Here is a 24409-nt window from a genome sequence, read left to right on the forward strand (position 1 = left end):
TTCATATCCATGCTGGTGGGAAACAGTGACACAGCTCATTTTGAAATGAGTGTAATTTACTGTTGTGCAACATTCCACTGAGAATTCCAGAGGAACAGTGGGGTTAATGTGTGGGGTACGGGGACCTGAGCTGGCACAGGCGTGGAACACGAGTGAGTGAAGACAGACCAATTGTTGACTGACGAGGCATTTTGGAAGGGTAGGCCAGAAATGGGGGAAGTTTTTTAAATATAGGAAATAAATATTTTATACAAAATAGCAACAGTCTGCAGGTTATCTCAGCGTTGCCTTGGGCTTTTTAGATAAGTTAGCCAGTGGCTGGCAGTGCACATCTGGCTTATTAAAGTGCTGTTCAGACACATTTTGTTTGTTTGCTTTTTCAAAAATCATAACAGCTTTGAGTATTAACAATGTTTTAAAAACCAAGTCATCTATCAATCCCGAACATGGTTCTTCACTCATGAAAACTAAATATCTTTATGAAAATAGGGATTGAAATACAAAGTATAAAGGCCATATAAACCTCGTATGTGAGAAATCAATGAGGGAGAATTCTTTGAATAGGACTTTGGCCTTCAAAACATAATGTATTTGAATAAACATAAACAAACAAACAAACAAAATGTGGTCACTTAAAATTCACATTCTTAAGTGTATGACTTGACTTCCTAATGCCACAGCATAAATAACAACAACATAAATATAGCCTCTCACTTTCTTAAAACAGTGATTGATTTAATTAATAATGGTACCATACATACATAATATTTATGTTTCAGTAGTATTTAAATTTAATTTTATTAAGGATTAAATTAATTCTTAATGATCATTTTAATAATGCAGTAAATTTGTAATATTTGATGGCCAGTTGTATGGTTTTGTGAATGTATTTGCAACTAGAAATATAATGGGAAATCTTGAAGTTTCTCTCAAACGAATTATTTCCATTGCATATTTGTGATGTGTGGATTTGTAATTCGTTCAATATTTCTCTTTCCCACAACATGTCTTCATTTTTGGATTGTTTGCAGTAGTGTTTTATCGAGCTTCTATTATGTGCTAGGGATGTGGGGATGAAAAAGGTACACCCTTTGTCTTCGTTCATTGGACAAGTATTCATTTGAGTGTGTCGCGTGTGCTAGGCACCATGCAGGGCTTGGGGATGTGGAGTTGAATGAAATCTAATTCCCATCTTCCTTGAGGCACACTCTCCTGGGAGAGACAGATCGAAAGTCAGCAAGTACTGTGCTGTGTGGTAAGTTACAACAGGAGTATACTGGATAGGAGACTGGATAAGGCTTTAGTGTGAGACAAATCTGATTTCCACACCCAGATCTTCCTTGACATTTTTGGACCTCCAGATGGAAGCATCCTGTACTTAATTGGAAGTAAGAGTCTGGTGTTTGAAAGAGAGACCTGCTGGGCTTCCCTGGTGGCGCAGTGGTTGGGAGTCCGCCTGCCGATGCAGGGGACGCGGGTTCGTGCCCCGCTCCGGGAGGATCCCACATGCCGCGGAGCGGCTGGGCCCGTGAGCCATGGCCGCTGAGCCTGTGCGTCCGGAGCCTGTGCTCCGCAACAGGAGAGGCCACAACAGTGAGAGGCCCGCGTACCAAAAAGAAAAACAAACAAACAAACAAAAAAAGAGAGACCTGGGATGAGTATGGCACCTGTGTATTCTTTACTGAATCTGTGAAAATGAATAAGACTGCCCAGAGAGAGAGTGAAGCATTTCAGGAGCAAAGATCCTTATGGAAGCCTTAATATTCGGAGGGAAAGCAGAGAGAGAAGGGAAGCAGAGGAGACACACAATGAAGAGATGAGGAAATAGGTTGGGGGACCGAGGAAGGACAAGTCTGTTAAGTGCAAAGGAGAAGGTAAGTCCCTGGAAAGTTGTCAGTTGATTTAGAAATCAGGAGGCTTCTGGTGACCTAAGAAGCAGGTTTCAGATGGGCAGGGCCAGACTGCAAAGGGCTGCAAATTCAGGAGGCATGGAGGAAGCTGAAGTGAAGGCAGGCTACTCCTGGAAGGAGTCTGAGTAAAACCAGAGAGAGGCCCATCCGGAATGTAGGGTCTGCGGAGGAGTTGCTGGTTGGGTGTTTAGTTTTGGGGTTGGGGGTGTGTGGTGGGTAATATTTTCCTCTGCCCCTCCTTCCCCTCAACAAACAGGGATTAGCGTTGACGCCCTGAAGTATGGGGGTGGATCAGGCAGGAATCCTCCCCTCCAGGCCCCCAAGGGGAGGGAGACACACAGAGATCCACCCCTGGCCGCCTTTGGAATCCTAACTGTGGCAGCGCCCTGGGGGAAGTCCTGGAAGGCAAACTGGGTGTGTGGCTGGAGGTAGTAAGGGAGCCTGGTCCAGGAGGTGGGCGTGGCTTCTAGAAAGCGACCTTTGATCCCAGATGAGAGGAAAAGGCCTTTGTGGATGGTGGGACAGGAGGGGCTGCTGGAAGCCTAGTTCCCAATGGGCAACAGTTTGTCTGTCACCAGCTGAGAGTGGTGTTGGCAAGGGCCTTGAAGTGGGTTTTTCAGTTCGGTTTTGTTTTAAAGGATGTAGGTAGTGCCAAGTGTGTTCAAACTCATTTTTAAAAAAAATTAATTAATTTAGGCTGCTCCGGATCTAAGTTGTGGCACGTGGGATCTTTGCTGCGGCATGCAGGCTCTTAGTTGGGGCATGTGAACTCTTAGTTGTGACATGCATGAGGGATCTAGTTCCCTGACCAGGGATTGAACCCAGGCCCCCTGCATTGGGAGCGCAGAGTCTTACCCACTGGACCACCAGGGAAGTCCCACAAACTCATTTGTGATGATTCTGCTCATCCTTGGGTATATTTGATAAACCTTGAAATATAGTTGATCATTTTCATTCTAAAGTGTTTGTTCCATATACTTTTTCTCATCTAATTTCTTTCTCGTTCCCTAAAATGAAATCTCAGGTAATTCATTTAATGTTTTGTAATTATACAAAACACCTGCTTTGTATTAGTTCTGTGTTTCTTCTGTCTTTTCCTTATGGATACTGTGTTACATAGTTTAGCCTGCCTGCGATCCTCTAAGATCAGATACCTTTATTATTTTTGCTTCCAATGCCCAAATAATTTCAGAAGTTAAGTTTGCTTTTTACTGAAATGCAGACTAATATATCATAAAAGGGTGAGACCCTTGAAGGGATCATCGGATCCCAGGATCCTCAGAGACTGGCCGTTCATCACCCCTGACACTGGAGGAGGACTCTTTTCCCACGGTGCAGTACCATCTCGGAATACACATCTACATAGATTTGTTTCTCTTTCTTTGCCAGTGATTTATGTCATGAAGGAGCCCAGGCCTAGAGAGTAAAATTGAAATTTCCTAGTCCCTAAATCTAATCTCCCTACAGTTCCTGGAAAGAAACTTTACATGTCTGATGGACTGGCTGTTGATCTACTGGTTTGTCTGTGTGTGTGCGTGTGTGTGTTTGCGTGTTTGCGTTTGCACATCTTTTTTTTTTTTTTCTTTTTGGCCGCGCCGTGCAGCATGCAGGATTTTGTTCCCCGATCAGGGATTGAACCCACGCCCCTCTCAGTGGAAGCGCGGAGTCTTAACCACCAGACCGCCGGGGAAGTCTGCGTTTGCACATCTTTAGCCCATTCTCAAATGGAGCCTCTCAGTGCTTCAGTACTTAAGGACCAGAAGAAGTCTCTCTTCCACATTAATGAAGCTTTTCTTGACCACTCTGTTCTGCAATAAAACAATGTCCATACTTTACAGAAAAGAAGAGACCCTGAAACAGGAGGCTGATTGCCTCTAGATGGGACGGCAGATTCAGCAACTGCTCTTTTTCGGTTAATCCGTTTCTTCATTTTCACCTCCTCCTACGTCACATCATCTCTCCATTTCCTCTGTAAAATGTGCTTCCGGTGGCTGCCTCCAGGGTGCCTACACTCTGCTCCAGTCCTCAACCTCGTTATCTTTGTTCTAAATCCGTTGTGACTCTTCCTAAACTTGTTCACGCTACTTGCCCTTGTTGTATTATCTTAACTGTAAATCTCTGGATTCCAAATGGAAGAGTTGTTTGGCAAGTTGGATACTTTGGAAGGAATTAATAAAGGTGTCACTTAAATAAAAAAGGTGTCGATGAGACAACAGATGAGTGCGGGGGAGGGATGAATTGGAGAAATGTAGGAGAATTCTGTGCTGAGAGTTTCAGAAGTGTTTTAGAAACTGTAGCTGATGCACTACAGATGTGATTTACACAAGAGAGACTCGTGACATGATACCTATTTCTGCTGTTAAATTATACCAAAACATGAAGATTTTGTATTATTCTAGAATTGACTAACTATTCAGATTGTAGCAGTTAAGGGGGCATCTTCTGTAGCCCTGCCCGGAGAGACTGGGGATGGCTTCCCATTGATTCCTGAACCTCATGTAGAGATGGAGGATGCACTAATGGCAGGGAGCCCAGGAGAGTGCAGGATGGAGGCGGGGGCCAGCATACTGTAAATAGCTGGATCGTGGAGCCTGGGGGTCAGTCATCGAAGGAGATAAAGATGGAGAGGCCGAGTGGGACGGATCACAGGGTAACTTGTGTCTCAAGCACAGGAATTCGGTTTGGAGTGTTGGATGGAAGGCTACAGAGAGGAAGAAGAGACCACCAGAAGGATAGGATTCTGCCAACATAGGGAAGACAGGACGAGGCACTGACTTGTCCAGGTTTATCTTTGGGACATCCAAGTAGCAATGCCTTATGTTTCTAATGAAAACTCTGGATTCTTTTTTTTTTTTTTTTTTTTTTGCTGTACGCGGGCCTCTCACTGCTGTGGCCTCTCCCGTTGCGGAGCGCAGGCTCAGCGGCCATGGCTCACGGGCCCAGCCGCTCCGCGGCACGTGGGATCTTCCCAGACCAGGGCACGAACCCGCGTCCCCTGCATCGGCAGGCGGACTCTCAACCACTGCGCCACCAGGGAAGCCCCTGGATTCTTAATAGGGGTTCCACACTGCAGGACAGTCCGTCCCCTCAGGTGATGGCATTATTATCCCCATATCCTAACAGGGGAATTACGAGTTTGTACACCATTAGTTTGACTCTTGTAGTTACCAGATATGTTGCGTGTCCAGTTGAATTATAGTTATTGGCCAAATTGGAGCTGTTCATCATTCTAAAGGAAGAAGGAGGTCAACATTAAAAAAAGCCACTTGATGTGGTATATTTAGTGTGATTCTGCCTGAGGATGTAAGAGCCCTGAAAAGGGTTTTTTCCAGTGTTCTTTGTTCTCTAGGAAAAACTTGATGTTTTAGTGGTGTGATTGTGCTATTGTATTATATACTGATTATATGTTAAGGGAATAATCGTCCGTGACGTCAGTAGCTTTAAGGAGTGCTGGAGTGGGGAGCCCCGCAGTCTCCCTTCCCAAGCTTGAGTCCTAGCTCTCTCCCTCTCTACCACAAAGCTACACTTTCCTTCTCTGTAAAATAGAGAAAATATTACCAACTTCATAAAGTTTGTTGGGAAGACATAATGAAGTCAATAAAATTCTAACTACATGTTAAGCGCTAAATAATGGCTAGTTATTTTTGAAATAACACATATATTTTTCATTAGGAAAAATAGTCCAGTAACAGCATTATGTTATAATAAAGTAATTGTTGCAGACAGTTTCCAGGTCCATCTGTATCACCACACGAGTGTGTGCCACAAAGATTCTAGGTTTGTAATCCTGAAGAATTTAATGGACATTTTCCAATGTAGACCTACAGGGGGGGAAAAACAGTTGTTTTCTGAATAGACCATTGAGTACTAAATATTTCCATACAATTTCGGAAACTTCAAGATCCCTGATAACATTGAGTAAAGAGTCACAATTATTCCAGAATTCTTTCCATTAAAATGTCCACTTTCAAGAAGTCTCCCAATAGAAAAATGAGTGCGTGACAATGGCCAGTAAGGTTCGGAAGGTTGGGTTTAGGCATATTAATTAATAAAATTTGGGAACTGCTCTGAGCATGCAAACTTGCATACAGCAAAATGATGTAGTTTATTGAGGAAAACGGAATTGCAAAACCTTTCCTCCTCACACACCCCTAATCCACCCCAAAACAAAACAAAACAAAACACAGCAGCTTGGCTGAGCTTAAATAACTGACTTTTCATATCCTTTCACGGACACAAAGGGCTAATCCTGAGGTTGCTTGAGCCACCAATGCTGGCAGTGGCGGGGACCACCATGGAACGTGTCATTCCCTCCTCACCACACACAAAACACATTGACTGCAGCTTTATGAAGTGAAAATGCCCAAGAAAAAGAAAATGTGAAGGAGGTGTTCTCAGTCATTTCTTTCCAGAGGGGGGAGCGCAAAAGAACAAGCTGGCTGCATCTGGATATTGAGAACAAAGCCAGCCTGAGACCAGGGCATAATAGGGTTGGGTCACTTGCTTTTATAGAAGCAAAGAGTGGAACTGCCTTTGCTTGTCTCAGTACCACTGACCCTTGCATTTCATTGTGTAGAGATGTCAGGGAAAGTGTGTAGAAAGCATTCCAGCCTCTTTCACTGAACAATGACTTTGTCATTTTGAGATTTCTGTGGTGTGTTGACCCTTTCCCCACCCCCTCCCTCAAATCCCCATTGGACAAAAGTGATTGTTAGTTAGGCTGCCTTGCCCTGTTTGAAAGATCTCTGTGTTTTGGACCCTTTAAAAGTAAACTCATCCATTTTAACTGAATCACAGCATTTTCCCGCTTTTGAAATCAACAGAAGCGTTTTAGTTTGGAATTTGCAGGAATGGGATATTCCCCGAAAATGCTAGTCCCAGAGCTAAAGATTCATGCACACTGCCAAGTTAACGTGGGTTTCCTTTTTAATAGAAAGGAGAATTGATGATATTGGTTACTGGAAATATTTACAAACACTTGACCCTCGGGTTTCAGAGATTAAGGTGATATGCTTCACACAAGCCCACTCGTATGCTCCGTTTACCTTTCTTTTTCATGAAAGATCAGACGGCGGGTGGGTTTTTCCAGCTTGGTCGTTAGCACACTTAGAAATCAGCACTGCCAGCATCAGCCTGGTGACAGTTAATCAGTGGGGACCTTCCTAGGCTGGCAACCAAGTGTTCCATTTTGTCTGTCCCAGCATGTGCGGTCCAATGATAACGTTTATAGTTTAACAAGAAGCTAATTAAGACCTAAAGAAAAAACAATAAGCACCCCATTTTTATCAAGCCTTGTGGGGCTATTCAGAGCATAGAAATTTACATTGTAACATTATTGGACGATGTCCATTACAAAACTGTAGTGGCCATTCACAGTGCTTTCTCTCCCTGCCATCTTGTATCTTTAGGAATGATCAAATGGACTGTTGTTCCTAGGGAGGGGAAAATGGCAAAACATTTACTCATGGTGAGGACCTTTAGAGTCTCTATATGCTCTTCTTGAGTATATTTCTTCAATTCTATCTACCAGTGTATTTTCTTGATAAAATTAAGAGGAACGGGTGAGCTGGAGAACTTCCTTCATTTTTATGGAAACCTCGTCCTTGCTACTTTATGCATGGATATATGTCTTCAGTCTGATGCGGAACGTGATGAATTATAATCTATTTGTCTTGTGGTTGCTCTCTGCTTGTGAGTTTTGTTTCTTGCAACTCTTTCTCTGGGTCTTTTGATTTCGTTTTCCCTGATTGTTATCTGCATCCAGTTAGGAAGCAGATAGGACAGCTCTAGCATTGAAGCCAAGGGCAGCATCCTGTAGGAGATATGTCAGATGGGGCTCAGGCACCCCGCTGGCCACCGTTATTTCCCACATGTGTCCCCCCAGCCTTCTTTTCCCAGCGCACCCAAGGTAATCAATACATGAAACTATGATTGTGTATTTTACACATTGCCAACACCTGCCTGAGCATAACCTAAGGTATGGGAATTGGATTCTGGTGTCATCATGGCTGTCGTTGCTGTGTTTTTCTTTTTCTTCTTCTTGTTGTTTGTCTGTTTGTTTTGTTTTGTTTTATGATTTGGCTGCTCTGTGGGGCTTGCAGCATCTTAGTTCCCCCACCAGGGATCGAACCCATACCCAAGCAGTGAGAGCACCGAGTCCTAACCATTGGACCGTCTTTTAATCTATTTTTTAAAACGTGTTTATTGATTTTTTGAGGTATACTTTATGTACGATGAAACAAGCAATATTTCATTTTTTTGGTTAATGAGTTTTGATAATTGTTTACATCCCTTTGATTACCACACAAAACAAAATGTAGAGCATTCCCATGACCTCAGAAAAATCTCTCCTGCCCCTTTGCAGTCAGTTTCCACACCCCCGCAGTTATCCGAGATTTCTGTCTACATAAATCATTTTTCCTGTTCTTGGGCTCCGTATATAAATGGGATCAACGTAGTGCAGGTTTTGCTGTGCTGCCTTGTTTTGCTTAACGTGTTTTCAAGATTTTCAAGATCCGTCCATGTTGCTACTTGTTTCAGTGGTTCTTTTCTTTCTTTTTACTTTCTGAGTCATTCCATTATATGAAGAGACCACAATTAATTTATCCATTCTCCAGTTGATGGATACTTGTGTCGTTCATAGCTTTTAGCAATGAACCTTCTTGGAGAAGTGTTTATACGGACACAAGTTATCATTCTTCTCAGCTCTATTTTAGAGGAATGATACAAGCTCCATGTACAAGTGGAACTGTTGGGTCATAAGGTAGGCGTTTGTTAACTTTAAAAAAAATTACCATAAAGTTTTTCAAGATAGTTGCACCACTTTACACACCCGCCAGCAACATATGGGAGTTCTGGCTGTTCCACACCTTAGCAATTTTTGCAGCACTTAGTATTATCAGTCTTTGTGATTCAAGTCTTTCTGTGCATGACTACTCTCATTGTGGTGTCAGTTTGCATTTTCCTAATGATTAATGATATTGAGCTCTTTTTCATGCATGCTTACTGACTATTTTTTCCAGTTATTCTAGCCACATTTGTTTAAAAGACTTTTATGGATTGAATTGGCACCTTGATTAAAAATCATCTGACTGTCTGTTAATAAGTCTGAGTTTGTATACTTTATTTTGTTCGATTGATCTGTTTATCCTTGTACCAGTACTGCAGTCTTAGTTACTGTTCGTTTTAGTAAGACTTGAAATCCTCTGGTTTAAGTCCTCTAACTTTGTACTTCTTCCTTAAGATTGTTTTGATCATTCTAGATCATTTACTTTTCTGTACAAATTTTAGAAGCCTTTTAATTTGTTTTCAATGAAAGCCTGCTGGAATTTTGATTAATATTTTCTTTTACCTATAGATCCATTTGAGGAGAGTCTGAGTTTAACACTATGAATCTGTCAGTTATGTATGTGGTACATCTCTCTACTTATTTAGGTCATGTTGAATTTTAGAAGTGTTACGTAGTTGTTACAGAAATCTTATACAATCTTTTGGTTAAATTCATTCCTGAATATTGGATGTCTTTTGATTGTATTTACGGGATTGTTTTTAATATCACTTTCCAATTGCTTGTTGCTGGTGTATAGAAATACAATTGATTTATTTGTGAATCCACTTCGCATTTCCTGGGCGTGGTTTTTCTTTTTTAATCTTGTAGAATTTTCTATATCCACGGTCATGTTAGCTGCCAATATTAACAATTTTACTTCTTCATTTCCAATATTTATTAGTTTTATTTCCTTGCTGTGGCTAGAGGTTTGAGCACAATGTTGAAAAAAGGTGATAATACATTCTTGTACTCTTAAGAGAAAATCTTTTAATATTTTTCCATCAAGAATGATGTTAACTGCAATTTTTTTAGGTAGATTGAATGTTTCCTTTAATTCCTAAATTCCTGAGAATTTTACTGTTTTTAAAATCAAGAATAGGTGTTAAAATTTGACCAATATTTTTCTACATTTCTTCAGATAATTATATTATTATTCACCATTAATCTTTTAACGTGGTGTATTATACCGATTGATATTTGCAGGTTACATTAACCTTATATTCCTAGAATAAACTCCCCTTGGTCCTAATGTGTACCATATATATTTTTTTTTACGTATCATTGTATGCAATTTGTTAATGTTTTGTCAAGAGTATTTGTATCTGTTGTTCATGAGGCATCTTGGTTCATAATTTGCTTTTCTTTCAATGTTTTGCCAGGTTTTGTGGTATCAGAGTTATGCAGTCCTCATAAAAAGACATGGGAAATGGATATTTTTGTTATGGTCTTTTTTTTTTTTTTTTTTTTTTTTTTAGCTGCACCTTGCGGCTTGTGGTATCTCAGTTCCCCAACCAGGGATTGAGCCCGGGCCAGGGCAGTGAAAGCCCAAAATCCTAACCACTAGGCCACCAGGGCACTCCCATGGTCAGTTTTATGTGTCAATTTGACCAGGCTGCATTCCAGTTATTCAGTCACAAAGTAGTCTAGGTGTTACTGTGCAGATATTTTATAAATATGATTAATCAGTTGACGATAAGGAATGCTATCTTAGATAGTCTTGGTGGGCCTGGTTCAGTCTGTTGAAAGGACTTAAGAGTCAAGGCTTCCCTGAATAGAAAGAAGTTCTGCCTGTGGATAACAGCATTGGCTCCTGCCCAAGAGTTCCAGCCTATCGTTTGTAACAGCTGGCCCTGTGGATTTCTGACTTGCCTAGCCAAGTTTGATTGTGAAATACTACTTTTTTTATGTTGTTAGATTCAGTTTATTGGTATGTTGGTTAGTGTTCCTAAGACAGTTTGGATTGTAGCTTTTTTCTTTTAATGTGTTTGTGTGGTTTTATATCATGATAATGCTGGAGTCAAATTCCCTGGAAGAATTTGGTAAAACTTTTTTCACAATCTACTTGTGAAGCCCTATAGACCTAAAGTCTTTTTTTGGTGGGAAATTTTCATATTATGGAGTCAGATTCTTAAATTGATATGGAAGTATTCAGATCTTCTGTTTCATATTCTGTCAGTCTTTGTATGTGGTTTTTCAAGAAATTTGTTGTTTGCATTGTATTTTTAAGTTTATGAGCACAATGCTCATTATATCCCGTCTTTAGTGCCTGTGATATCTCTTGTGTTATTCTCTTTTAATTCACGTTAATGGTAATCCCCCCCCCCTTTTTTTTTTTTGCGTGGGCCTCTCACTGTTGTGGCCTCTCCCGTTGCGGAGCGCAGGCTCAGCGGCCATGGCTCTCGGGCCCAGCCGCTCCGCAGCATGTGGGATCTTCCCGGACTGGGGCACGAACCCGTGTCCCCTGCATCGGCAGGCGGACTCTCAACCACTGCGCCACCAGGGAAGCCCGGCCCTTGACTTTTATACTTTCTTTTTGTTTTTTTAAATAAGACTTTTTTTTTGTTACAGCAGTTTTTAGTTCACAGTGAAATTAAGAGGAAGATTCAGAGATTTCCCATGTACACTCTGTGGCCTTTAAAAAAAAATGTTTAAAGTTATAAATTTACCTCTAAGCACCTTAGTTGCAGCCTTCAAATTTTAATATTTGTAGATATTCATTTTCTTTTATGCCAAAATTCTTTGTAATTTTATTGTAATTTTGAATTAGATGATACCTTGAAATGTATTATTGAACTTCCAAATATTTAGTGACATACTAGTTGCCTTTTTGTTATTGATTTCTTGTTAAATCTGCTTAGGTCAGAATATATTCTGTACAATTTCTGTCCCTTGAAGTTTGTTGATACTTGCTTTATAGTATAGGATATATGCAATTGAAAAGAATGTCTTATGTAATCACTGACTGCCGTGTTGTATAGTTCCTAATCAGGTCAAATATATTAATGACATTTTTTAAATCTTTTCTATCTCCGTTGATTTTATCTGCTTTTTCTGTCAGTCTCTGAGATGGGTGGGTTTCAATCTCCCACTATGGGTATGGCTTTGTCTGTTTCTACTGAGTTCTGTCAGATTTTGCTTTATACATTAGTGAGCTGTGTTATTAGGATTATGTAAGTTTGGATTTTTTAAAATATCTTTTAGATAAAATTGACCCTTTATTCTTATGAAATGTTTTCCTTTATTTCTAGGAATCCTTCCTAACTTCATGTTAGATAGATACTCCAGCTTTCTTTTGGTTAGTTTTTATGTGGGGTACATTGTTCAACATCTTATTTCCACTTTTATTTGGTGTTATTTCTAAGCTGTGCTTTTCAAACATAGGAAATAGATGCACTGTAGTCTTGAATTTCATAATAAGCTCAAACACTGAAAAAGGTTAGTAAGGAAGCTATGGACCGTTGAGATTTGCTGAACACAAAGGAAGGGAGAAGTGCACTCTGTTTCCCTAATCATTTCTCTTGTGTTGGTTAAGAAACTGTAAACCGGGGCTTCCCTGGTGGCGCAGTGGTTGAGAGTCCGCCTGCCGATGCAGGGGACACAGGTTCGTGCCCCGGTCTGGGAAGATCCCACATGCCGCGGAGCGGCTGCGACCGTGAGCCATGGCCGCTGAGCCTGCGCGTCTGGAGCCTGGGCTCCGCAACGGGAGAGGCCACAACAGTGAGAGGCCCGCGTACCGCCAAAAAAAAAAAAAAAAAACTGTAAACCAAACCCCGCCATTCACTCTTTAGTGGAGTTAACTGTGACTCAGGATTAAGGGCTACCTGAAGGAATACACAGGTTCCACAGCTAGTGTGGATCTGAAAAGATCTAAGGCAGTCAACTGAGGGATGAAAAGCATGATTAGTGAATCCTAAGGAAAGGACAGGTTTAGAAAAGCTTTATTAATAATAGAGTGTGTATGGATCTCATCATAGAGATAAGATACACCACTTTTTATCATTTTCTTATATAAAAGAGTTAATTGGGTTGGGTGAGGTCAAAAGAAATGTGATAAAGGAGGGGTCTGGAACCAGAGCTGCTCTGTAGACTCCCTTAGACATGCAAGGTACCATATCACCTTACACCTGCAGACTCAACATTAACTCTAGGGTTAGTATTAAGTTTAGGAGCTTGCACTGATTTCCCTTTGCTTCTGTTTATCCTGTGATTGAAGGGTAAGGAGTATTGTTTCATAGAAATCACATTATATTGCTTTGTGTTTTTAAAAACTATTTATTTATGTCTTTATTTGGCTGTGTCAACTCTTCGTTGCAGCACGTGGGCTCTTCGTTGTTGCATGTGGGCTTCTCTTTAGTCGTGGCGCCCGGGCTCCAGAGCTCGCGGGCTTAGTTGCCCCACAGCATGTGAGATCTCAGTTCCTGGACAAGGGGTCGAACCCACGTCCCTTGCCTTGGAAGGCAGATTCTTAACCTCCCTGGACCACCAGGGAAGTCCCAGAAATTACATTCTATTTCTTAATACTTAGAGAGCTTCGTGGAGGCGTTCAGGATTTTACTGCCTCTATAAGAATCTTGGGTGAGCTAGCAGTACAATTGATGAGATAGTCATTTCATTGAAAGGCTTTTTTTTTTTCATCTGATATGTTTCCAGAATAAATAGGTAGAAGAATCTTTCCCACACCCACATCAATAAACAGCTTACTGATCAAAAACTGGGCATTTTTTAATCTCCCTAAATCAGAAGAAAATCTTGCTGTATTTTCTTGCCGAGAAGTGAATCTTGCTTTGTTTATCGCACTTGAGTCATATTTTCTGCAAAAATCAGTAATAGTTTAAGGCAATCTGGACGGTTTGTACTTATCACAACTTGGAATATAATTCTTAGGAGTCTGACTGACAGCAAAATTCAAAGATTTGCAATTCTCTTGGGGTGTTAACAGTCTTAATGATCCTCATTTTATTTTTAATCCTGTAAACAGATAATAAAAGTCCTGTCTACTTATTAAGTGACTTTATGATTAAATACATATTTCACATTGTGCCCAGTATAAGAGTGAGTGAGAGAGTTCACATAAGAATGGGGTGAGCCAAAAGTATGGATGGCGTATTTGTTTGCATAAAGTAAGAAGAATACATTTTTACTGGTGTTTATAGAAAGCATGTTCTTTGGCACAAGCTTCACAGAGACTGGCAGGAACAGAATCCCATGGAATTAAGTTTAAAGTGACATGTGGGTAGAGATACCTAAGAATTCCTACAGGACTGTAAGCAATTTGGACTTTAAATGCCAAACAGGCAAACAGGCCCTCGTATTTCACACTGTGCTTGTGAAAGGAATATGTTTAAGTCTGCCATATTAGAATATAGTGTTAATTCTAGACTTAGAGACTTCCTGGGGGAACTTTAATCCAAGTGTATACATTGAATTTATAAAATCCTCAACCTCATGTGTGTGTTCTTGGGGTTTATGTATTTATTAAAATTAAGTGATGTTGTATTTTATGCTTTCTTATGAAACTTTAAAAAAAAATTTAAACAGTGATTATTAAAACATGTTAGTGTATTCTATGAGCAATCATTTTTAAGACCTTTTAATGATCAGTCTGCTGTATGAGCTGATCAGGCTCTAGTTAGCTAGGAAACTAGAACTGGCCCCTGCATGGGAGAGAATGCAAATAAATGGGGAAAATTATAAAAGGGGAGTATATTTAGATCTTAATTTTTTTATTATGAATTTTATCTGTATATGGGATGCTGTATCAGGCAGAAATTAAAAGAACAGGCTCGGGAACAAAATGAGTAAATTCTCTGGCTTCGAGCAAACTCCCAAACCTCTCTGAGCTTTGTAAACAGAAAGCATAATCTCTCCTACTCAGATGTGATAGGAGAATGAAATTAGTGATGCTTGTGAAATACTAGAGAGGTGGGACCCATGGCGAGCCTCATGAAATGTCATCCATTATTGGTAATTTGGAGGGTGTGGTAATAACCACCATTTATTTGGTTGTCAACCAGATCTAGACTTGTGGAATTTATTCAGTATTATGAAAAAATTTGCCATGGGCACTAGGAATACAGCAGTTATCTTAGTTTTCACATTTTTTGAATGGGGAGGTTTTTAAACAAAACCATTAACATTTTCCAGAAAGCATTATTATTATTATTTTTTCCTTTACTGTTTTTCTATACTCGATTAACAATTCACTTAGCTTATAGTGTGGTTTGTCAGAAAGAGCTGCTCACAGGACAGCATCATTTCTGAGGATGAGAGGTACTCATTAGACCTCCCTTCCGCAGGTGGTGGTGACAGTGCCCTCTGCCTGAGTCATCCTGACATCCTAACAAGGCTGCTTTGTTCCACCAAGAAGGGTGACCTCGGGTGGACACAGTTAAATTTCCTGGGATTCACTAGTTTACAAAATGTAGCTTTTGTACTTTCATTGATATGAACTCACCAATTCATGGTGCATGAAAGAGAAAACGTCAAACTGATCTTCTGTCTGGAATATACTTCTCAATCAGGTTTGCTTTGGTGCTTCAGAGGTCTACCATTTTTTCCCCTTAGTCTCCAAGAAATGCTCAGCAATTTCAGAGCAGTAAGTTTCCACTAATAAAAAGCAAAGTTTGAAATAAAAAAAGGATATAGAATAGGAAACATCTCAAAAAATGGTGACTTGCCTCCATTCTCCTAAGGTTATCAATCTTTGGAAGGCCTGGAGTTGGGAAGAAAATACAGAGGGGACAGAAATTGTAGTACGGATGAGGTTTATTGTTCATATTATTTAAAAAGTGTGTCTTCAAACAGAATAGACCTCACATTCAAGTTTCCTCTGTGGCCAGAGAAAAGCCATAGTCACTTTGGTACAGGTGACATCATTACCACACCTAGGAAAAATAGCACCTGCTCCGCTATGTCCTTGGTTGGTACTAAGCTGCTCCAGTCGTTAGAATGAACTGTCTGACAGGGTCCAACCTCATGGGATTCTTAAGATTCTTTGGGTCCATAAATCTGTGAATACACCGTCCCATCTCTCCTGGCTCCTTGAATCTAGAACACAATTAAGGGAGTTAGAATTTATATTTGTTATATATGAACTGCTAAGCACTTTATATACAGTATCTCATTTAATTCCCATCACCATCCTTTCATGTTGTTGGTATATCCCAGTTTTTGCTTAGATTAAGAGTGTTTGTCAGACTTCCCTGGTGGCACAGTGGTTAAGGATCCACCTGCCAATGCACGGGACATGGGTCTGAGCCCTGGTCCGGGAAGATCCCACATGAAGCAGAACAGCTAAGCCCTTGCGCCACAACTACTGAGCCTGCGCTTTAAAGCCCACGAGCCGCAACTACTGAAGCCCGAGCGAGCACCTAGAGCCTGTGCTCCTCAACAAGAGAAGCCACTGCAATGAGAAGCCTGCGCACCGCAACGAAGAGTAGCCCCTGCTCGCCGCAGCTAGAGAAAGCCGTGCACAGCAACAAGGACGCAACGCAGCCAAAAATACATAAATAAACAAATAAATAAATATTTTTCAGAAAAACTTTGTCACATGGTAAGCGTGCAATAAATATCATGAGCAACACCTATAATTTTCTTCTTTCTTTCTTTTTTTTTCTCTCACTGTTGTGGCCTCTCCCGTTGCGGAGCACAGGCTCTGGACGCACGGGCTCAGCGGCCATGGCTCACGGGCCCAGCCGCTCCACAGCATGTGGGATCTTCCCAGACCGGGGTACAAACCCATGTCCCCTGCATCAGCAGGCGGACTCTCAACTACTGCGCCACCAGGGAAGCCCCTCTTCTTTCTTTGGATGGGAAAGCATTCCTTACCATTCCAACATGTCCTTCGAAGAAAGGAGTTTAATCCTAACAAAACAACCCATTAAAGGTTATTTTTGAAGAGAATGCTGGATAAAGAGGCCACTGTATCTGTTTTCACTCTTCCAGACGTTTCTACAAGTGATTGGTGTGGTGGGTGTGGCGGTTTCGGTGATTCCTTGGATTGCGATACCCCTGGTTCCCCTTGGCATCATTTTCTTTGTTCTCCGGAGATATTTCTTACAGACGTCAAGGGATGTGAAACGCCTGGAATCTACAAGTGAGTACCCGGGGCTCTCAGGTTGGGATGGCAACTCAGCCTGGCTTCCGTTTGTGCTGTAATGGGCCAGACCCCTGAAATTCTGCAGACTCTGTCTTCTGGAATTTCTCACTAAGTTAACATCAGGTAATTGGATATTATGGCCACTGTGAGTCCATGCGGCCCTTAAGGCAAATGGAGCTGGTGGCGGGTCAGCTGCAGCTTTGCATTTTAGCACGAGGAGGACGAATTGAGCACCGTGAGGACAGGGGACTGTTTCTGTCTTGTTCATGACATGCTTCCTCACACACAGCGTCTACTCCATAAATACTTTTCTTAAAAATACAATATTTCATCATGCTGGAATTAATGTCTTTTCTAGGAGATGCACAGGTAACAAAGCGATGTCAGTATTTCCTGCTGATAAAGCACAAGTTATCACTCATCCCAGAAAGGTCACAGGCTCAGAATCTGCCCACAAAGAAAGCAAGTTGCCTCATTCACGGCGGGGAATGAAAAGCAAAAGGGGTCCTCCCTGCCCAGCAACCTACGACCCACCTGTTCCCTGATGTGCGGGAGCCAGACCGTGGTGCTCGTGTTCAGTGTGCTCTTAAGAGAAGATGCCAGGAAACAAATGGCTGGTCATGTGACACGAGGCCCCACACCAATACATAGTCACTAAAAAGAGAATGGCTGCTGTCAGATTCTAAAAGAGTGACATCAGTGTCACATACCACAGTGGCCTCCAAATGCCTCAAGTATCCAGTAGGGCAGCTATAAAAACATCCATCAGGTTCCCAGAACGGAAGTCGAAACTATTCAAAGACCCCTTGACTGCATGGGTCCTCTGGGCACAAGGGCCGTGTGACGCCCAGGTGCCCCGTGGCACACAAAGAGACTCTTGGCATAGGTGCAGGAAAATTCCCAGGATGGAAGGAGAGGGCAGACTCTCCGTTCGCCTTACTTATCTCGCCTCTGTCCTTGTGCCAGCCCTTAAGTTTCTAACCTTAGGTGGAGACAACACACAGATAGTTCATCAAAATTCAGCGTGGTGAGGGACTCTGACGGAGAATTAAATTTTAAAATGATACTGAACCAAAAATTAGTGAACAGGTAATTACCTCCAGGTAACTTCTACCTGGAGGGATGTCAGGGAAGAATTTGGAATGTGGCCCTGTTTGAGGAGGACCTTGATGATTGAGTTAGTATGGAGGTTCATTATCTAAATCTAGGTCAGATCTTTCATGTCCAGGTCATAAATGTGAAGCTTAGTGTGAGCAAGAGTTGGAGGGTCACATGGAGGATCTTCTCCCGAAGATGGGCGTCATCCCCCTTCCTCCAGGAAGCCCTCCAGGAAGCCCTTGGGTGTTGCCCCTTGGAAGGCGGTGGATTTCTTTGCATCGAGTCTCCCTGACTTTCTCTGTCGTTTGTCTGTCTCTGCTTCCCCAGCTCGGAGCCCAGTATTTTCCCACTTATCATCATCTCTCCAAGGACTCTGGACCATCCGGGCGTACAAAGCCGAAGAGAGGTTTCAGGAACTGTTCGATGCACACCAGGACTTGCATTCAGGTCTGTAAGTTTCTGGACGTGATTTCAGAGGATGGGAGGTGCTGCCTTCTGAGGCTTGAGTCCTTGTCGGGTGGCCTTGCCGGCCCACACCGCTCTCTGCGCCTCCCCAGCCCTTCCTCTCAGCCTCCCCTCTGTGCTCTCCTCTTCCCCATCACACCCCTGCTTTTCTCCCTTCACTGGCTTGCATTGTCCTTCCGTCAAGGTGCCCCGTGGCCTTCTGTCCATTTAGGGAGGGTGTCAACAGATTTTATTTTTTTTAAGCAAAGAGCCACACGGTCTCTGTTGCAACTACTCAGCTTTGCTATTTATTTATTTTAATAATTGAATTGTCAAAAAATTTATTTATTTATTTATTTGTTCATTTTTGGCTGCATTGGGTGTTCCTTGCTGCACATGGGCTTTCTCTAGTTGCAGTGAGCGAGGGCTACACTTTGTTGCCGTGTGCAGGCTTCTTATTGTGGTGGCTTCTCTCATTGTGGAGCACAGGCTCTAGGATCATGGGCTCAGTAGTTGTGGCGCACAGGCTCAGCTGCTCCGTGGCATGTGGGATCTCCCCGGACCAGGGCTCGAACCCGTGTTCCCTGCATTGGCAGGCGGATTCTTAACCACTGCGCCACCAGGGAATTCCAGGTTTGCTGTTTATTACCGCACTAAAGCTGACAAAAATAATACGTCAGCAAATGGCTGTGTCCCAGTAAAGCTTTATTTACAAAAGCAGGTTGCGGCCATTCTTGGCCCTCAGGCTGTAATTTGCTGACTCTTTTTTTTTTTTTTTTTTTTGGTGGTACGCGGGCCCCTCACTGCTGTGGCCTCTCCCGTTGCGGAGCGCAGGCTCAGCGGCCATGGCTCACGGGCCCAGCCGCTCCGCGGCATGTGGGATCCTCCCGGCCCCGGGGCACGAACCCGTGTCCCCTGCATCGGCAGGCGGACTCTCAACCACTGCGCCACCAGGGAAGCCCCTGCTGACTCTTTTCAGAGCATACAGGGTGGCAGACCTGAAGAAGGAAAATAATTTCTCTCTTATCAGATTTGCCACCCAGAATTCCCTCTAAGTCAATTAAATCCTGGCCCAACTTTCCAATCTTTATTGTATTTTGAAGATAAAATGGTATTTTGAAAGCCACATGCAGATCCTGTTAGCTGATGGTCGTTTGAATACTGGCTCCTAAGAATAAACATTGTGCAGGGCCCTGTAGTAAGTGCAGAAGGTGCTGGAAACAGTGTGAGCTGCGCTCTCTGCCAGCAGAGAACTAGGAGCAGTCAGCCCTGTGAGAGGATGAGCCTCGTGTTGGGGCCCAGAACTGTAAGAAACACACCAACGAGACCACTTTTCTACGTTCATGATTATGATCGTAGTTCTGTTTATAACCTGTGGGTTGAAGATTTTAGTACATTCTTCCCACAAAGCCCCTGGACTGATATCTGTGTATACCATACGTTGTCTTGTGTCAGAACCTAGCTTTTCGTGATCTCTAGGTTGCTTGAGTATGTAACTTTGCTGTCCTACCTTGCGTAAAAATCTGTTGTAGCTCAACTGCGCAAAGTGCTCTCTCTCATTAGAAGCAGCCTCCATGATACTTCTGCTTATTCATTATGCTTCTTATACTTCACAAATCCAGAGGCTTGGTTCTTGTTTCTGACTACGTCCCGATGGTTCGCTGTGCGTCTGGATGCCATCTGTGCCATCTTTGTCATTGTTGTTGCCTTTGGGTCCCTGATTCTGGCAAAAAGTAAGTACAGATGTGAATAACTATTTGTATTATGATTACAATTTATAGCTTCGTTTGCAGTTATTAATTTAAACTCTTGGCTCATTGTCTAATCCCATATACCATTTGGTTCTAATGAATTGCATTAAAGTGTTTGCAGCGTGTGGTTTTCCAGTGTGGCCCTTGTAGAGGAGTCATTTGGGTCTTGATGAGGCCTTTAATGAGATGTCTTTTTTGTGTGTGTGCGGTACACGGGTCTCTCACTGTTGTGGCCTCTCCCTTTGCGGAGCACAGGCTCCGGACGCGCAGGCTCAGCGGCCATGGCTCACAGGCCCAGCCGCTCCGCGGCATGTGGGATCTTCCCGGACCGGGGCACGAACCCGTGTCCCTTGCATTGGCAGGCGGACTCTCAACCACTGCGCCGCCAGGGAAGCCCTAATGAGATGTCTTGATGAGGGCTTTGATCCTTTTATATTTCTTAAATGGGTTGAAGTCTATACAACTCTAGCAACTGACCTTCTGAACATTCCTGATAGCGTCTTAGTGTTAGGAGGAGAGGACCAAGTTTGCTGTTAAGCTTTTTGTCAAGCCTATGGCATTCAGGCTCCTCGGATCTCTTGGTTGTAGCTTCCTGGTGTACTGAGGTGAGAAATATTCTCTGTAGGAAAGAACAGTATCCTCTGCTGTGTGGGTACCAGATGAGCAGGTAATGGTGTGTGTGGCGTGAATTCACCATCCCTAACTATTCCATAGTAACAACACTGAATCATAGTGTTTAATGATGGAACAATGAGAGCAGTATTTTAGATTTAAAAGTACTGGCTCTCAGAACCTATTGACTTGTTTTTCGTGGTTTCCAACTGTGGCTGCGTTGGGCATACAAAGTGAAATTACATAATGGTCCTTGAAACCATAATGACGAAAGCCTGAATGATGACATGATTCCTCGCCTGTATAATACTGTCAAGTGTATGTCAATCCTGTCGGGATTAATAAACTTATTTAATAGTTTTCTGAGTTCATAGTTTTTTTTCTTTGTTTGTTTTTTCTTTTCATTGTATCATGGTCTCAATCAACAGGTAGTAAAAATATAAGTAATGCTGTTGTTATGTGCAAGTGTTGTAAATATTATAAAGAAGTCTTGGTACAGAGACAGTAGGATCCCAACTCAGGGTTCAGAATGGAACTAAGTTATTCCCCTTCTTCTTCCTCATTTAGCTTTGGATGCCGGCCAGGTTGGCCTGGCGCTGTCCTACGCCCTCACGCTCATGGGGATGTTCCAGTGGTGCGTAAGGCAAAGTGCCGAAGTTGAAAATATGGTAACATTTACCTTTTAGCCTATTCAGGTCTCCTTGTCGTTACATCGCATAAAGGCAATTCTTATGTAAAAAAAAAAATCTTAAAACTTTTCTTTTTTTTTTTTTTTTTTTTACATCATAGCTAACAGGGTTTGTTAGATCCTTCCTCCATCTGTTTACAATTTATTTAAAATAAAATATATACATCTTTTTCTCAGTCTTATGTATGCCATGTCAGCAGGTTTTATATTCATCACAAGCTGTCTTCAAATATAATAAATGTCTCTGTAGGAGGGAGGTTCTGAAATCCTGGAGAAGATATAAGCTAGGGTAATTCCTCATTCCTGGTGAAAGGAGAATTTAGTATTTTGAGGTTTATTTGTTTAATTCATTTAATTTAATTATTGCCCACCCTCCCCATTTGAGAATTTTTCCTTGTATGTGTTGAACACCTGAATCTACTGGTGCCCCTTCTCTCTGAATGTACTATCAAGTTATGGTTGTTGAGAAGGCCTTAGTCAATATGTAAATTCTCTGCTGTTTCGAATATTTTCAATTTTTCCTAAAGGGAGAAAAATGATGAAAATGAAACTTTTCTATTTCGCTCTCTAACAGAGAAGAAAGTAACTAATTATTAAAATGAGGTGTACTGACTATGCATTTCTATTCATCTATAACAGATGACCCTTCTGTAGCAAAATGCTACTGGTGGGCGTCCATACATATTCTTTTCATTGACAAAATTCTCTGTTTTTTAAAATTCATATGCAAAAATTAGATCAGTGAAATCATAGTATTCATTTCTCTAGTTCTTTTTGTTTTAATATAATGTTGAAGAAAGTAGCCGTAATAAAAGTGTTACAAGACAATGAACAAGTTTACAAATCATCAGTATCCTCATCAAACTACTACTTCTGTCTTTTGGGGGTGTTAAGACCTGAGATATTCTTCATTATATAAAAGCAGATATTATGATATAAATGCAGAGCATCTCATTCACAGTCTTTGAACATCCATAAACAAGACCCTCCGTTCCTAACTCATGTGATGTCATATCTTTCAGATGATTTCAGTAGAAAGGGTGATTGAATATACAGATCTGGAAAAAGAAGCACCCTGGGAATACCAGAAACGCCCACCACCGTCCTGGCCCCAGGAAGGAGTGGTCGTCTTTGACAATGTGAACTTCTCGTACAGCTTAGATGGGCCTCTGGTATTGAAGCACCTGACAGCCCTCATTAAATCAAGAGAAAAGGTTTGTTTTAGCCATTTGCCTCCTTTTTTGTTGCTGTGTGCACGCTGATTAGATCAGTCCCTCGGGCGGGACCAGGGCAAGCTCTTGAAAAAGAGGCTAAATGAGAACAGACATGGTGGCAGGAAGCTCCCCGCACCTGCCCCTCCAGCTTCAAGTCCTGATGTACATACACCCCCTGCGCTCGGGTCGTGTGTAGGTTCTCCCAGTGTATCACGTCCTCCCTGCTTCCAGTGCGCACGCTGCCCCTCGACCTCAGAGACCCTTCCCTTCCGTCATGTGGCTGGTGAAAGCCACCTCGTTTTCTGAGTCAAGTCTCATTCGTCTGCTTCTCTGAGACCCTCTATTCTTCCTCAGCGTCTTTTACATAATGAAAGTAACAGCTGAATGGGTAAACAAATGTGCTGTATCCCTAACAATGAAATATTATTCAGCCTTAGAAAGGAGTAAAATTCCAGTCTATGGATAAACCTTGAGGACATCAGGTTAAATGAAATAAGTCAGACATAAAGGGAACAAATACTGTATGATTCCACTTATATGAAATATTATTCAGCCTTAAAAGCAATAAAATTCCAACTTATGGATAAACCTTGAGGACAACAGGTTAAATGAAATAAGTCAGACATAAAGGGAACAAATACTGTATGATTCCACTTATATGAGGTTCCTAGAGTGGTCAAATCCATGAAGGCAGGAAGTAGGATGGTGGTCACCAGAGACTGGGTAAGGGGAATTGGGTGTTATTGTTTAATGGGTACAGAGTTTCTTTGTTACAAGGGAGAAAATATTCTGGTGGGACAAGAATATGAATGTACTTACCACTAAACTGTCTACTTAATAAATTTTATGTTATCTGTATTGGACCACAATTAACTGGTGGCATCCGTGGCATGCTTTGTATTGGTGGGTCTGTATCTCACCGAACCCTGAGGATCCTTAAGATCGGAGAGCATCTTGTTTTCATCTCTTGTTCCCCCAAAATTGGCGTTCTACAGGGCACAGATAGGGTGCTGAGGAGCTGCTGGCTGGGAGAGTGAGTGAGTAACATGTACAGGTATGAGCAGCCAGTAACCAGAATACGCACACGAGACAACTGCGTAAACGACTGATTACCTAGAGTGTTAAATACTTTAAGAACTGATCTTTATAACTCTTTCCACCACAGACCCATCTAGCGGACTATAGCCATAATTTAATGAACGATACCCTTGTGATGGGAAAGAATATTCAACTTAATGCCCAAATGATACCCAGGGAGCAGCTTCAGTTAGTCACACAGCAAAAGCTGGCTTCTAATTATTTCCAGTTTCACCGTAGCTTGGGAAGGAGGTGAGGATTGCTGTGTCGAGAAAACATTCACTGAAGCTCTTGATGCAATCCTGTCCCTGAGAACTCTGTAGGCGATGTTTGCTTACTCACCGACAATGTGTCCATCATATTTCCTGTCTGATACATAATGCTGTTAATTTGCACATGTCTTAATTCATATTTTCTGGCTTTGGGGGAAATTTATCTAAGAAACTCTGCAGTAGAACTTAGGGACATAACATATGTGTATTCTTCTATCTTAAAATCCCCAAGTCATAGGATTAGCTGAGCTTGAAAATGTTTGTGGGAAAATTGAATCTGGAGACTGAATTAATAACTGTAGTAACGTGACTTTTTATTTATGTCTTGATCCATTCACAGTATCACCGTTAGCTCCATTTCTGTGTTTGGAGATTATACCTGGGTAGAATAGTCATGAAGCCATTTCACTCCGTCT

The 24409-nt window shown here is 41.9% G+C and overlaps 1 protein-coding gene across 3 annotated transcripts in view; it reads left to right on the forward strand.

The window, feature by feature from the left end:
• The window catches only part of ABCC4 (ATP binding cassette subfamily C member 4), a 214174-nt gene that overhangs the window by 148007 nt on the left and 41758 nt on the right, over window positions 1-24409 (forward strand). For all 3 annotated transcript variants that reach the window (XM_004273657.4, XM_049701021.1, XM_033435140.2), the window contains 5 exons: window positions 16684-16834; window positions 18263-18382; window positions 20002-20112; window positions 21310-21410; window positions 22453-22644. In XM_004273657.4, the coding sequence (XP_004273705.2) occupies window positions 16684-16834; window positions 18263-18382; window positions 20002-20112; window positions 21310-21410; window positions 22453-22644 (675 nt within the window). The remainder of the gene's footprint in view (window positions 1-16683; window positions 16835-18262; window positions 18383-20001; window positions 20113-21309; window positions 21411-22452; window positions 22645-24409) is intronic.

Source organism: Orcinus orca, chromosome 18 (genome assembly GCF_937001465.1).
Source record: "Orcinus orca chromosome 18, mOrcOrc1.1, whole genome shotgun sequence".
Taxonomy (NCBI): domain Eukaryota; kingdom Metazoa; phylum Chordata; class Mammalia; order Artiodactyla; family Delphinidae; genus Orcinus; species Orcinus orca.